Source organism: Aptenodytes forsteri, unplaced genomic scaffold, assembly GCF_000699145.1.
Source record: "Aptenodytes forsteri isolate BGI_AS27 unplaced genomic scaffold, ASM69914v1 Scaffold308, whole genome shotgun sequence".
Lineage (NCBI taxonomy): Eukaryota > Metazoa > Chordata > Aves > Sphenisciformes > Spheniscidae > Aptenodytes > Aptenodytes forsteri.
The window spans coordinates 441,911-456,330 of NW_008795475.1; the positions used below are offsets into that span (position 1 = coordinate 441,911).

A 14,420-nucleotide genomic window follows, 5' to 3' on the forward strand; every position below is an offset into this window, starting at 1 on the left:
ATGTTTTTGAACGTGATCTTAATTCAGAAAAGGAGGAAATAATTTCAGTTTTGTTTCTGAAAAAACAGTATTAAAATGTAAATAAACCCCCCTATTCCTGACATGGCATGTAAGAAATGTGCTATTGGCTAAAGCTCAAAATACAACCACATGCCACTAAACCTAAATAAGTTGTGTTGTAAAATATAAAACAAACTATGTTATTGTACTACTATTTTTAAAAGCTGTCTAAATGTTTTTTTCCTTTTTACAACTAAGAACATTCCTCATCCTGTCTTCTAAAAATTGTTTTCCAAAAGAAGGCCAAAAAAAAAAGTAGGAGGGGAAGGACACAACTTAAATCCAAACTCTGGCTACTTTTCGCTTGTATATTTTGTATTTGCTATAAAGAAGCCATATATCTTCTAATAGGATTCACAGGATAACATCACATGAGTTTTTGAACTGCTTCCTACTGACCATTTTTAGAAAGATTTGTTTTACTAGAATAAATCTTCTAGGGACAATTCGTATTATGATTTAATCAGCACCATGATACAGTAAGTATTGATGTGTTTATTTCAGAAAGGATTTTTTTGCAAAAGATTCCCAGTAGAAGAGTTTATTGGAGAAGTGTTAATTCAAGTTACTCGGCAAAGATTTTTTCCAGATTGATTAAATGTCTAGCTTGTGCATTAAGAAGAAGCAGCTCCTCTCCACTTCTAGCCTTATACCTGAAGTGCTGCATCGGTGTGTAGGAGGCTTCTCATTTCGATACAAGATACGTGGCCCTCACTGCAAGCTTCTGTACTCTGCTGATCTGTGAAGTCCTGAGTGTCTTGTACTTCATTATTTCTTAGGTGTCATCCATCCCCCTGGGACTCACCATGCAGCTGTAAGCTGATAGTGCTGTTTAGACTGTTCCGTGAAACCACAAACTGTGGTTGTGGTTCCACAGCGTCTGCTGCAGTCCTGTCCTGTCCCCACCAAGCTTTGTATGCTTCTGTGTCCTCTCTTGCACCAGCTCTCGTGTCTGTTGGATGGTTGAGAGAGGTATTTGAGCGCTAGCCCAGAAGGAGGGTAGGAATACTGAGTGTGATGGAGGGGGAACCGTGGCAGCTGCCAGTCAGATCAGCTTAGGTTTCTGTGGAACTTGAAGCTTAAGGGTATAACTGCATAATGCATTGGCATCAGCAGAGAAGACTGAGTTTCTTTTCCACCCTGGGGGGTTCTTTTTGCTCCCAACGCTGCAGTTTGCTATTCCATCGTTTGTACTGGTACAGCTGTTTGTGGATCTGTGTGGTAAGCCACATCACTAAAGCGAATGAGCAGCTGGAGGTGGACCGGGGCCCGGAAACTCTTAAATCAGCTTTGCTGCTGCAGCCAACGTATTGTGCAACATGCTCTGAGGCTGCAACTCTACGATTGCTTTGAGTTGACATCTTTGCAGGCTGCTGTTGAAAGGAACAGTCTTGCTCTCATTTGTTCTGCTGGCATGAGAGCTCGTGTGACTTTGCAATGGGCTGAAAGAGTTTCTCCTTCCATTTCAGCTCCTGCTGAAAGTTAGTTGTCTGTCCTTTTTTTTTTTTCCTTTCTCTTTTTTTTTTTTTTTCCCCTTCCCCCATCAAGTCCAGTTCCCTGTACTGGCCTCATGCTTGGCAGCCTAAACACTAGTCCTGACAAAAGGGAGAGGCTGAGATGTGAGGGCAGGATTGCTTTTTTCCACTGTCGGCATGTGCTTTTGTCATATCATGGTGACAGTAACTGCAGCCTGAGCGTGCAGAGCATGTCCAGCTGGGTGCTTCCTAAACAGTTGAAATAGCTGATAGGGTTAATGGCAAAAGGAGAGACGGGGGTCTGTACAATTTCCAACTTCTGCTTCTTAGGTCCTATTAAGTCATTTTAAGGGAACACCTGCTAGATTATCGGGAATGAAGGACAATAGGATTGAATCTGTGGGTAAGGCACAAGAGCTGTGCTCCGTTATCTTGAAAATATTGCTCTTTACTTTCATGTTGTAATTTTTCTAAACAAATAGGGCTGCTGCCATGTGCCAGTATATCAGGTATTGGACTTGTTAGATTATTCTCCTTTGCTACTGCATAATTCACAAGGGTTGTAGTACCCCTTTTTGACATTTTTCCCCTGCCTTCTTACAGTTGAATAAATGAAACTCTTAACAATACTTGGGTGATAAATTACAGGGAAGGGTGATATTGGGATGAAAGTCCTGCCGCCGCTTTCACTTATTAATGCCCAAAGCTGCTGATGTGCCTCTTTCTACCTGTTCAGAATGTTTTTATAGTATTAACACTTTCTGTAATAAAGGTTATTGATCAATGGGAATGTGTGATTTTTCTAGCATCAGGATTTGGTAGTGGAAGTAATAGGTGGATTTCCAGGAATGATGCAATGAAATTGAAGTGCTAAATTTCCAGGGAATTACTTTTTAAAAGGCAAGATAATGTTACAGTACATTGAGAATCTTTAAACTAGATCCTACTGAGTAACAAAAAAACCCTTTAAGATTATTGTAATAGTCGCTGCTGCTATTGGGGATGAAAGAGTTGATTTAGCCTTCACTGCCACCTCGTGGTCCTTTAGGCTAAAGCATGTGATTGCTGTACAATCTCTGGGTTTATGTTAAAAACATGTAACACTAAAACTTTGTTTCTGGATGCTGTTATTAGCAGTAGTTCATTATATCTTTTTACTCACTCTTACTGCATAGTATGCTCCTGGCATTTCTGCTGAATACTGGCAGTCAGTGGAGTTGGTTTCACTAAAGTTTAGCTGGTTTCTGTTTATGTTTTCACAATAAACTGGAAACAGTACAGCCGATCGCTCAGATGGTGTAGAAGCAACTGTTTTGAGGGTACAGTAATAACTTAGAACTAATTTTGGCATCAAGTGAGCTAGTTAGGATAGGCATCCTTTCCATGTTTAATGATCAGTACGAGGTATTCAGAGGGAAGGTTGGTGGGTTACAATAAAGACACTTTTTAAGAGGGCTTTGATAATTGTTCTAGGTTGTATGCTAGTCATCTTTTCACATTTCAAAGTGAGGGTTTTTTCACTTTGACATTTTTCAAATGCTGTATTTCATCACTTGAGGCTATTTGAAACTAGTGGCCTGAAGGATTTTGGTGGGAGCTGTTGATGCTACTGCCCAGGAGTGCTGAGCTACAGCGTGCCAAAGTTTTCATAAATGTTGGCTTTATTCACCTTGCATTTTGTTTATTTTCTGTAATTCCAAGAACTGCATTCAGTGATGTATGATGTTGTAGAGTGCTCAAATGCTTCTGTCTCACTGTGCTTTGTGCTCTGCGCTGGTTTTCCGGATTAGAAAGGTTAAGATTCTTTTTCTTTTTTTCCCTTTTATGGGGGGTTAAGTCTGTCCAGTCCAGCCCTTCCAACTCCAGCTCCAGCTCCGACTCCAGCTCTGACTCTGATTTCGAGCCATCTCAGAACCACAGTCAAGGTGTGTTGCAAGAAATAAAATTTGTTAAAATCTTCCTTGCATAACCTTAAAAGGCTCATGAGAATTAGATCTGTTTTCCCAGCACCATATGTAAGGCTCATACAGTTTCTTGTATGCAACCATGTGTTGAAGCTGTGACGCTTCAGCAAGAAAAGGCAATAATGTCCTAGTGTAGTCATGAACAAGTATTTTTCTTGTTTTGGCAGTTAATTTATTATGAGTAGGGTATCTCTCTGGATTTGGTTCTTTCCCTGTTGACTTTGGTTTCTGCCTCGGTTTATAAATGTGTTTGCTGCTGCTTGATCTATAGTGTCACCAGAATATTTCTCCTCCAATCTCATGTATGTTTTATTAAAAATTATAAATGCGATATTCATCACTTTGCCAGTGCGTAACATAGCTTCTTTTTCAGATTCCTCCACTGATAACCCAAAGAGATGTACTGTGGCAACAGTAAATCTTCTAACCTTAGCAAATGCTGTGTTGCTACAAATACTGTCTCTTGAGTGACATTTAAAATAGTCCCCAAACGCATGAAAAATGTGTTCTTTTGTTTTCATTTCAGAAGAGAGTGGGAGGATTTGGGGGGAGGCTAGGGTGGCTTTACGGCAGTTGTAAAGTTTGTCAACTCTGCTTTAGTTTTGAGAGTGGAATACGGTGTCTTTTAGCGATATCTTTGTGCAAAATGAAAATGCCGGTGACATCTTATTGAGAAATCTTGATGTATCTTAATAATGACTAATCCGGTTTAGATCAGATAGCTTGGATGGAGTTCTTCTGCACGTGTCCTAGTGTTGAATTGCTGTCTCCCCTCTGATCCCAGGCCCGCTGCGCTCCATGGTGGAAGATCTGCAGTCAGAAGAGTCAGATGATGATGACAGCTCCTCCGGAGAAGAGGCAGCAGTCAAAGCAAACCCAGTCAGCCGGGATTCCAGGTGGTAACAAATCAGGAAGAAAGATGCTTGTTGTCTTTTTGCCCTCCATGTTTGGTATTTTTGTGTGTCCTCCATTTGGAGGGAGGAATCAAAGTGATGGGGCTATGCGTGAGAGGAAAGTGTGAGAGAAGGAGGGAGAGGGCAGATGTGTGGAGTACTTAGCACGGGGTGGGGACACAGAGTCAATGAAAACAGGGTGAGAACAGAATTGGATGAGGAGAGATCACTGGAGCTCAAAGAGAGGAAGCCACTGGGAAGTGGTGTGTGTTGAGCTTGCAGGTGTTAGTGACTGAGCCCCTTAAAATAGTCACCTAATTGTCGTCTTCAGATCTCTGCTGAGCTGAATGGTGTGTGACACCTTTGATCTGCAGAGATTAGAGAAGAGTTGTGGAGGCTGTCAGCATGTGTGCTCTTCTTACTGCATATGACTGATACAAAACTGAGAAGTCTCGGTGTTTGCCAATAGTGCGTGCTGACAGTTGGTTACTTGACTCCTATGGGACTTGGTTAACAGCTGTTTCCTGCTTTAGTCAATGGAAATAGTTGAATTTCATCCTTCTCCCCTCAGGAAACGCTGTTGTAGCCAAAACCTGGAGTTTCAGGCTGAATATTTGAAACCAAATGCTTGGCCCAGATAGCAGCTGCAAATTTCAAATGATGCTTGTGTTCACCAAAAAAAACAAAAAAAAAAAATCCGTTGTTGCACTCTGTCATTATCAACTAAACAGGAACAGAGAGACTTTGAAGGATATTTTATAGACCTTTAGGGGATAAGTAATAAACAGTTTTTCAAACTCATCAAAAGTAGTATACCTGCTATAATACATCTGTAGGGCCACAAGAAGAATGAGAATAAATAGAAAATCTCAAAGGTCACAATAGAAACACTAAATGCTTTTTTTTTTTGCCTGTGTTTTCAGCGGAGGTGTTGGTAAGCCTCTCATGCAGGTACTCTGATCTTGGAATGAATGCCCAAAATGAACAGTTGCCGTTTGTGAAAATCAGGCGGTACTTACACAGTTGTTCTAAGGGGACTCTTGTATGAAAGAGTCGCTGGCTGTAATGTGTAAACTAAAACTCCCCACTCTGCCTGCCCAAGGAATGGAAGATGGCAAAGGCGACATCAGCTGGGAAAAAAGGGATTCTTGGAAATTACAGACTGACCATTTCTCCCAGACAATTTAGTAGTCTATAATAAAGAAGAGAATTTCACTTAACTCTGTGTGGTTCAGTTGACAGCTAATTAAGTTTCCTATTACCTGGTGATGCTAATTCTCTGCTGCTTGTTTTTCAGACTGAGCCTTAGTGACAGTGACAGTGATAACAGTGCAGATTCCTGCCTGCCAAGTCGAGAGCCACCTCCTGGTCAGAAACTGCCCCCAGCAAATAATAAGGTATTGCATCCTACATGCCCATACAATGCTACTTTCCACCACTCTTGGTTCCTGCATTGTGTTCAGTCCATGGTGTTAGTCTTCACTTGCACCAGATTTTCCCTATTTCACTGTCTTCATCAGACAGGTAATTTCTCTCTGTTCAGTGCTGTGTATCCAAACCATCAAACCACCATGTTGTCTGAACTAATTTGGGTCCCTAATGTTGATTTCTTTTACCCTCAGGCATCTGGAAGAAAAAGCCCAGAGTCTTGTAACAAGCCAGAGAAGATCCTGAAGAAGGGAACATATGACAAGGTATGTTTGAGGATTTACGTATCATAGAACTGTTGAATGCTCACTAGTATTTCTGTGTAGAAAACAATTTGTATCAGCCTAGCCTGTTCAGATTGTTCTGCCTTGGCAGGTTAAAAGCTTGAGTGTAATGAAAAACAGATGTTGAAAGGACAGACTTTGGAGGGTGACACTGCAGAAATTGTGTATGTTAAATAGATGGACCCCCAGGTCGTTTCCATATGCAAAATGTTAAAATTGTTTTATTTGTTTGCCCTTTGTCCAAACCAGTGGTCTGGCTACTGCTGTAGTAGCAAGTGCCTCTTCATTAAAAGGCAGTTTTCATCTGTCTTTGATCTTACAAATTAAAGATTGTTTGATGCTCTGCTTTGCTGGTTTAGTTGAAACCTTTGTTCAATGAAATTCCCTTCTTTTTTGCCTCCGAGGAAAGTTGAGCAGCGTACATGCTCCTAAAGCATGGCTAACTCACAAGCAAATAGCCAAACCCCAAGTAGTCCAGAAACTTCTCCCACTGTGATTTTTTCCATTTAAAAAAAAAAAAAAATCAATCAATCAAATGGGAGCTTAATACTTTTCCTTAGTCTCATCACTGAGGTCCTTGCAGTAATCAAAGAATCAGTCTGTAGCTCTCAATTGTGTGTTTTAACACTTTTTCAACAGGAAAAGGTTAATCACTTAATGTTAGGTCTAAGCGTGACCTAGAGATACTTGCATCTGAGTCTCCTGCTAGCTACAAAATCTTCGACCACTAGATACTGTTAACCATAGCTGAGATGGCTTATCTGAGGCAAGGTTTGTAGGTAGTAGTATCTTTTATTAGACTACTTAATATAGATAGAAGGGAACACCCTTGAGACCCATTGAAGAGAGTGCCTGAAATGCCATCAGCTTTTCCAACTGTCAGAGGTTTTATAAAACACACTAGTAGCTCTCCCAGCAAGCGTAGCATTCAGTATTGTTTAGGTGTTTTGGGAAAAATGCTTTTCTCTGCGTGAATGTGCTGGGGAGGGGTATATTTCACCTTTTTTGGTTTTGGTTTGGTGTTTTTTTTCTTCCTCGGTACAATTACTTAAATGAGTTTCGTTTTGCTGATACGGACATGAACAACTCTGGGGCAGCTTTACGGATTAAGAATCTATCCCCCATGAGCAATAGTGTACCAACAGAAACTTGCCTTGTTGGCTGCCTAAATTAAAAACAAACAAACAAACAAAAAAAAAACCAAAAAAACCCAAACAAAAAACCCTATCCTTATATAAGAACAATTAAAATGTTGAGCTTGTAAACAATCCTGCATTTCCCATTGTGGTGTATGTAAAAGTACCTGGGAATACAGTGCGCCTAAAGAATTTTTTCCTTTCCTAAACACATAGAATCATAGAATCATTGAGGTTGGAAAAGACCTCTAAGATCATTGAGTCCAACCGTCGACCCAACACCCCCATGCCCACTAAACCATGTCCCTCAGCGCCTCATCTACACGTCTTTTAAATACCTCCAGGGATGGGGACTCCACCACTTCCCTGGGCAGCCTGTTCCAATGTTTCACCACTCTTTCAGTAAAGAAATTTTTCCTCACGTCCAATCTAAACCTCCCCTGGCGCAACTTGAGGCCGTTTCCTCTCGTCCTATCGCTTGTTACTTGGGAGAAGAGACCGACACCCCCCTCGCTACAACCTCCTGTCAGGGAGTTGTAGAGAGCGATGAGGTCTCCCCTCAGCCTCCTTTTCTCCAGGCTGAACAACCCCAGTTCCCTCAGCCGCTCCTCATCAGACTTGTTCTCCAGACCCCTCACCAGCCTCGTTGCCCTTCTCTGGACACGCTCCAGCACCTCAATGTCCTTCTTGTAGCGAGGGGCCCAAAACTGAACACAGTATTCGAGGTGCGGCCTCACCAGGGCCGAGTACAGGGGCACGATCACTGCCCTACTCCTGCTGGCCACACTATTTCCGATACAGGCCAGGATGCCATTGGCCTTCTTGGCCGCCTGGGCACACTGCCGGCTCATGTTCAGCCATGTCAGTCAACACAAATCATTGTTCAGCAGATTGCTGGGGTGTTGGTCACTGAGCATCGATGCAGGCATTTTCAGGTAATGAGCAGTTTATTAGTACAACCCGCTGATGAAGAACTCGCACTGAAGTTCACCAAGATGAACTTCACCTTGTTGAGGTCCTCTAAGCTCAAAGGTTCTGACCACTTAAAGCTGGTTACAGGTGTTTGTTTAATGGTGTCATTAAATAGTCTTGCTGATGGTCTTCAGACCATCCCTATTTGTGTGAAGTCTTTAGTCTCCCAGTACTTGATAAGGATGGAGGAGGCAGTAAAAAATTTCGGGAAAAATTGGGAATAGGAACATGTCTGACAGGGCCTCAAGTTTGTCTGATCCTCACTAGGAAGGTCACTTTGGCAGTCATACAAACATGCCACGTATGTCACTATTTCTGTTCATGCCTCCTTTACAGGCCTACACTGATGAATTAGTGGAGCTTCACAGGCGACTAATGGCACTACGAGAGCGCAATGTGCTACAGCAGGTAGAGATCACTTGTCAGCTTTCTGGCAAGCTGTTGTACTCTGGTAATCTGTGTGTCCAAGGTTCTCAGCTGGACCCCTGTGATGCTTGACCTTTCACTTGCCTCTCCTTCATGAGAGGGTCTGGTTCACTTTGAAAGCAAAGATATGTAGGAAAAAAAAAAAATCAATGTGCATGCAATGTTTTTGTTGGAAAAGATACAGAAGTGTGGTTTGTGCATCTTTCCTCTGCCATCCTGGTAGCGGTCCCAAACCTGGGTGCGCTCGGTCTAATTTAAGAGGAAAGAAATTTGCCCACGTCACTTTCCGGACTGAGCTAGTCAGGCATGCAGGAGGAGCTGGTTTGCTTTTTTGGGAGAGGATTCCCAAAAAATGGGAATGTTGCGAGACATCCTCATCTCTGAGGCTATTCTGAAGGGATGAGAAAAGGACTGGATGGGTTGCTCTGTATCTGCTGGCCTTTCTGCTGTACTTAATCTTTATGGGGTCTCTGTATACATCCTTGCTTGTCTCCTTTCTGTACAGATTGTAAACCTCATTGAGGAAACCGGGCATTTTAATGTTACCAACACAACCTTTGACTTTGACCTCTTCTCCTTGGATGAGACAACCGTCCGTAAGCTGCAGAGCTACTTGGAAGCAGTAGCAACATGACGCTTGGCCTTAGAAGCAGGCTGCTTTTGAAACCAGAAATCCCGTTTATTGGTACCAGGAAACGAACCCATGGAACTAGGCCTTCTTACTCTCTTGATTCACCCGAAGCACTGCCTTAGAGAACAGCCATGCTCTATGAATGCACAGCCAGCTGCACTTTCTTGTAGGCTTCAAACAAGCGCCCGTATTGCTGAGTCTGTCCTCCCTAGCTTCATAAGTACGCTTGGGCACAGGTCCTGAGTAGAGCAAAAGACATGCTGCACTTAGCTGCACAGTGCGACCTTTTTGGTTTTACTTCAAGAAACTGTGTTTTAAGAGCACGCTTTCAGGCGTCTCTGAGATCTGAAGAAGTGTGGACGATGTTTTCTTCACCAAATCTAGGGACCAGCCTGCCTGCGGAGAGCTCTAGTGAGTCCCGTTTCCTCCAGCTCTGTGAAGAAGCGTTCATGCTGTGTAAGCGAGATTGGCTTTTACAAAGCTAGCCGAGAGACTGATGACAGAGGAGGCTTCCCAGGGGTCCTGCTGGTCTGCTGCAGAGGACAGTGGACAGATTCCAGTTTTGATCACTTGCAAGTTAGTTCTGCCGCGGTTCGGTACAGAGCACTGCTGTAATTTGGCTCCCGATTCCTACAGGGCATCGTTCCACGCGCAGGACCTTCAGCTTCCTGCAGAGACAGTTCGTGCTCTTTGAAGAGGCCTCTAGAATCTGCTGTCTCCCGCTGGGGTTTTGAGATGTCTTGTTTGTTGATCTGAGCTCCTAAACAAAGTCTCACTCCTTTCAGTCTGCTTTAACTGTAATAGGACTACAAAACTGTAAGCTGTATATTTTATATATATATTATATATATGTATGTACTGTATGTATAAGAAGGGCCTAGTTGGGTCTTATGATCTTAAGGGTGTGTTTTTCTGTTATGTTTTTTAATGGCTATGGCAGGGGAAGGGCGCTTAATAAGATTTGACTTGTTTGTTAAAATGCCTCTTGTGGACAATTTTTAGTGTATGAAAGCTGAACAGCAATCTTCAAAGCATTTTGTGCTCTGGAAGGGGCTCACCTGTCGTCTTCTCATTTGTCAGTGTTTAATAACTTTGCCAAAATACGTGATTGGTTTTGTTCTATGTTCTCAAAGAGGAATCTCCTACAGTGGCCCCTATAGTAGTGGCTGTACTTTTGGGAAAACCAAAACAAGGGAGAATTTTATCTTGGGGCACACCTGGAAAACACTGATGTAAAAACCAAGTGAAGTCAGGTTTGTTTCTTCCTCTCCCGCCCCGCTGCCTGTTCAAGAAATGGCAGGAAACAGTAAACACTAATCCAGAATCTTTCATATATTTCTAGTTAAACTAGTATTGACTTCCAAGCATTGTCTAGGTGGGTGTGAGGAAAGTCCTATAGCTTTCATCAAAACTGCCTTACACTCCTGTTCCCTAAATTCAGTATTTTTTTTGAAGAATTGCTCCGTTTTCCAATCAGTGTGTAAGCTTTTGCCAAATGTTAAGTGGGCTGCAGGCAGCGAGGAGGAGAGCAGCGGTCCGGAGGAGTCCCCTGCTCGTGAGTGGACCTCCCATATCTGTGAAAGCCCCGTCTGGGAGCTGGGGGGTTGCATCACTCCAGGGTTTGCTGTCCCTTCTCCATTATGAAATTGCAGTCCCTTGTTTTGGATTACCCCTTTCTTTATCATGGAAATGTTGCAACTAATCAACTTAAGTGGCAATATGATGATAAGCTTTTTTGAGTTGGGTCATGTTGACCCGATTCCCATTAATTTTGTCTTTGTACCATCTTTCATGTGTCTTTTGTGTGTGTGTGTGTGTGTGTATATATATATATATATATAAAAAAAAATCAAGCTCATGCCAGGTGCAAACCCTGTCACGACAGTTATCTCAGCTGTTTTCTTTCTTGATGGACAATGCCAAGCCTGGATAGAAACCCTGTGCGCAAATGTACACTGAGAAGGTGGAGGACTAGCGGGAAGAGGAGGAGCTGCAGTTCTGTCTTGGTTGGCAGTGGGATGCACCGCGGTGGAGGACGGCAGACGCAGTCCACGAGTGTCACAGACTCGCCCGTGTGCTGTGTTAGGCGTGGTGGGTACGTGCGGACTACTCATGGTCTCTGTTGGGTCTGTGGCGTGGAGGAGGCAAGCCTTGTGCGGTCGCTACGGTCCCGAACGTGGCTCCCTGGGCGTGCGGAGCAGCCCCTGGCACGCGGTGCCTCCTGCCCGCTGCCCCCAGTGAAGGGCGGGGTTGGTGACATTGTCCTGTCCCCGAAGCAATAGGAGCAGCGGTGGTAGCCAGCCTGAGCCCGAGATCTCCCGAGGTCTTTGCCTCCTCTCTCCACCCGGGTAACTTACTCCCACAGCCACTGCATCTGTGTCGCCCATCCTGGCAGCATTTCTCCCGGGACTATCAGTAGCCTCCAGCGTTACCCCACGAGGGATCGGAGGTGCCACCTCCCTTCTGCCCCCTTCTCACGTTAAGATCTGAATGGTCACGCTGCTCCCAGGCAGTCCAAGAACACGTGTGGGAGGGTGTTCCTGAACTTGGCTGGAAGTGCCTGGGGCTGCGGCATCGTCCTGTCCTGGAACCGACTTTATTCGTGAAGTCTAATGAGCATTGATAGGAATTTTGTTTGGTTTTTATAAGAAGTATTTTACACATGGATTTTTTTAGACTGTTTATAATCTCCTTGAAAACCTGAAATAGGATTGTTCCCCCAGCAATAGTTCTTTTCCATTGTGTGCACATGCTGATTTGTTACTAAAAGGTTTCTTGCAAGTACTTAGTTGTTCTACAGAGTTGTTGTTTTTTGGGGTATGTGGTAGCGTCGGGGACCACAGGAGGAATGACTCTGCAAACAAAGAACGGTCAAATTTGGGCCTCGTCTTGTGTCCCCTTCTAGTTACATATGAACGAGTTCCCTGTGTAGATTCTCTATAGGCTGGCTGAATGCTGTTCTGAACATGCCGTGTACAGGTATTTGTGGATAAAGTGTTTGTTCTTGTGTCACTCTTGAGAGCATGGATGGATTATTGTGCTATAGGAAGGAGGTGGCAGTGCTGCTGTCAGCATTGCTTCAGGTCTTCGAGGATGTGTAGTAGCTTGCGTTGTTTAAAAAAAGGAAAAAAAAAAAATATCCAAAATTGACTTCTAGCCATAATGGTTTTTTCCAAGGAGAATGGACAGAATTCTGTTACTTTTCAGTGTCCTTCATCTTGTTACTGAAGGCGTGAACAAGTGCTGATCAGTCTGAAGGCTTTCAGAGTTGCTTTGAATTGAATCGTGTTGGAGGTAAGATCAGGACGCAGCTTTTCCTTTGTCCTTGGCCTTTGTATTAAAGGGCAAAAGAGGGGTCAGGAGCATTTTCCTGTTGTCTTGGTCTGCGTATGTATTAAGCCTTGAGGCTTTGATTACTGACATTTACTATTAAAAAAAAGAAAAAAAAGGATAGTAAGGCTGGCTGGGTCCCAAAACGCCAGCTGAGGAATTTGGACACGTAGGTAACGAGACTGGCTGTGCCGTGGTCAGGCTGAATACATGGAAGTGCAATGATTTTTGCCACCAGTTCTTCTATTGCTGTGTGCGGCGGTAGCATCAGAACTAGCAAAGCAATTGGTGCAACAATCCAGAAGCGGTTTTTGTCAGATCTTGAACGTATTTGATGGTGAGAGAGGCTTAAACTTCCCTTACGGAGCTTGCCCCGTCACGTTCTCCGCAAGCGGAGACGCGAGTCACTCTGGTTCTGCAAATTTCAGCTGTCACGTTGGCGGGTGCACTGGAGCACGCGGGCGGGGTGCTCGGACGAAACTTCTCTCTACTAGCCCGGGTGCCTGGCACTCGCTAGTTGGCACGCTCGTGCCGATGCTGTAGACAACCATTGTGCACCTTGTACGAGTATTGCTTCTAAAACGGCGGAAATCCATCGGTATTGCTTTCCTGGGGGCGTGAAATAGCCATCAAAAACTGACAAGATGAGTTTGCACTCCTAAAGAAAAATGTAAGTACTTCAACTTCTAGATAATTTTTAATTGTATTTCTGCCTAGAGCCGAGGTATTAAATACCTTGTCACTTGAGGATTTTAAAAGTTGTGTTGGGAAATGAATTCTTCACTCAGCTGTAAGAAATTCAGCTGGCCCAAGACTAACTTCAAGATTAAAAAAAAAAAAAAATCATGTTTGTAATACGTTACAGGATTGTTTGTCCTGAATTTTAAACTTTTTGTTAAATTTGTGGAACTATGGAGGAATTTTCTAGAAAAAGTGAAATAAAGTAAGATGGAAAAGTAAAACTTCAAGCGTTTTTTGTTTGTTGTATTGCTTCTCCATGGACAGCAATGAGGCTTTCCCCAAGCGCCTTGTTACCGAAAATGTTTTCCGTTAGAAATGCAGACGCCAGTAACGCCATCGGCTGCCCTTCAGTGAAATAAAGTAAGATGGAAAAGTAAAACTTCAAGCGTTTTTTGTTTGTTGTATTGCTTCTTCCATGGACACAACGAGGCTTTCCCCAAGCACCTTGTTACCAAAAATGTTTTCCGTTAGAAATGCAGACACCAGTAACGCCATCGGCCGCTCTTCAGCTCCGCCAGCCCCTTGCCTGCAGGCAGCGCCGCGCCAGGCACAGGAGGTGAAAAGCGAAGGAAGAAGAAACTTGTTTTAAGCGCGGTCGGGCTGGGGGATGGCTCTGATGTCCGTTAATACACATTGGAGTTCTAAGTCAGTTGCTAAAATCCTGTTGCCGCTGCAGCTTCGTGTCGGGGTTCCCTGCAATTTGCCAGCAGCAGGAAGGAGCGGCGAGCGCTAGGTGGAGTGAGCAGGCCAGGACGGAGGGCTGCCCGAGGCAGGTGCAAGTGCTCCCTCTCCGCTTCCCTGGGCTTTGAAGGTTATCCGCTGCTCCCAATCGTGTCGGGACTTGTCACGAACCCCAAAGAGCGAGGCAGAGCTCTGGCGCAGGCGCTCAGCTGCAGGCTGAGAGCAAAGGTTAAGGCCAGGAGCTTAATTCCCCTTCCCAGCGCTGCAGTGTTTTGTACCTGTCGGTCTCCTCCCTCTGCTGCTGTGGGCAGCGTCTTCAGCCCTGGTAACGATCAAGGAGTCGGCTCCGGCTCCAGCTCTCCCTGCGATAAGGCAGTTTAACCTTTTTGCTGCTCATGG

The 14,420-nt window shown here is 44.0% G+C and overlaps 1 protein-coding gene across 1 annotated transcript in view; it reads left to right on the forward strand.

Moving 5' to 3' along the window:
- MLLT1 (MLLT1, super elongation complex subunit) overlaps nt 1–12,384 on the forward strand; it is a 28,727-nt gene extending 16,343 nt beyond the window's left edge. Inside the window, exons 6-11 of the mRNA XM_019472561.1 lie at nt 3,373–3,460; nt 4,284–4,395; nt 5,690–5,789; nt 6,015–6,086; nt 8,549–8,620; nt 9,144–12,384. Of these exons, the coding sequence (XP_019328106.1) occupies nt 3,373–3,460; nt 4,284–4,395; nt 5,690–5,789; nt 6,015–6,086; nt 8,549–8,620; nt 9,144–9,272 (573 nt within the window). The 3' untranslated portion in view covers nt 9,273–12,384. The remainder of the gene's footprint in view (nt 1–3,372; nt 3,461–4,283; nt 4,396–5,689; nt 5,790–6,014; nt 6,087–8,548; nt 8,621–9,143) is intronic.
- The last annotated feature ends 2,036 nt before the right edge of the window (nt 12,385–14,420 follow it).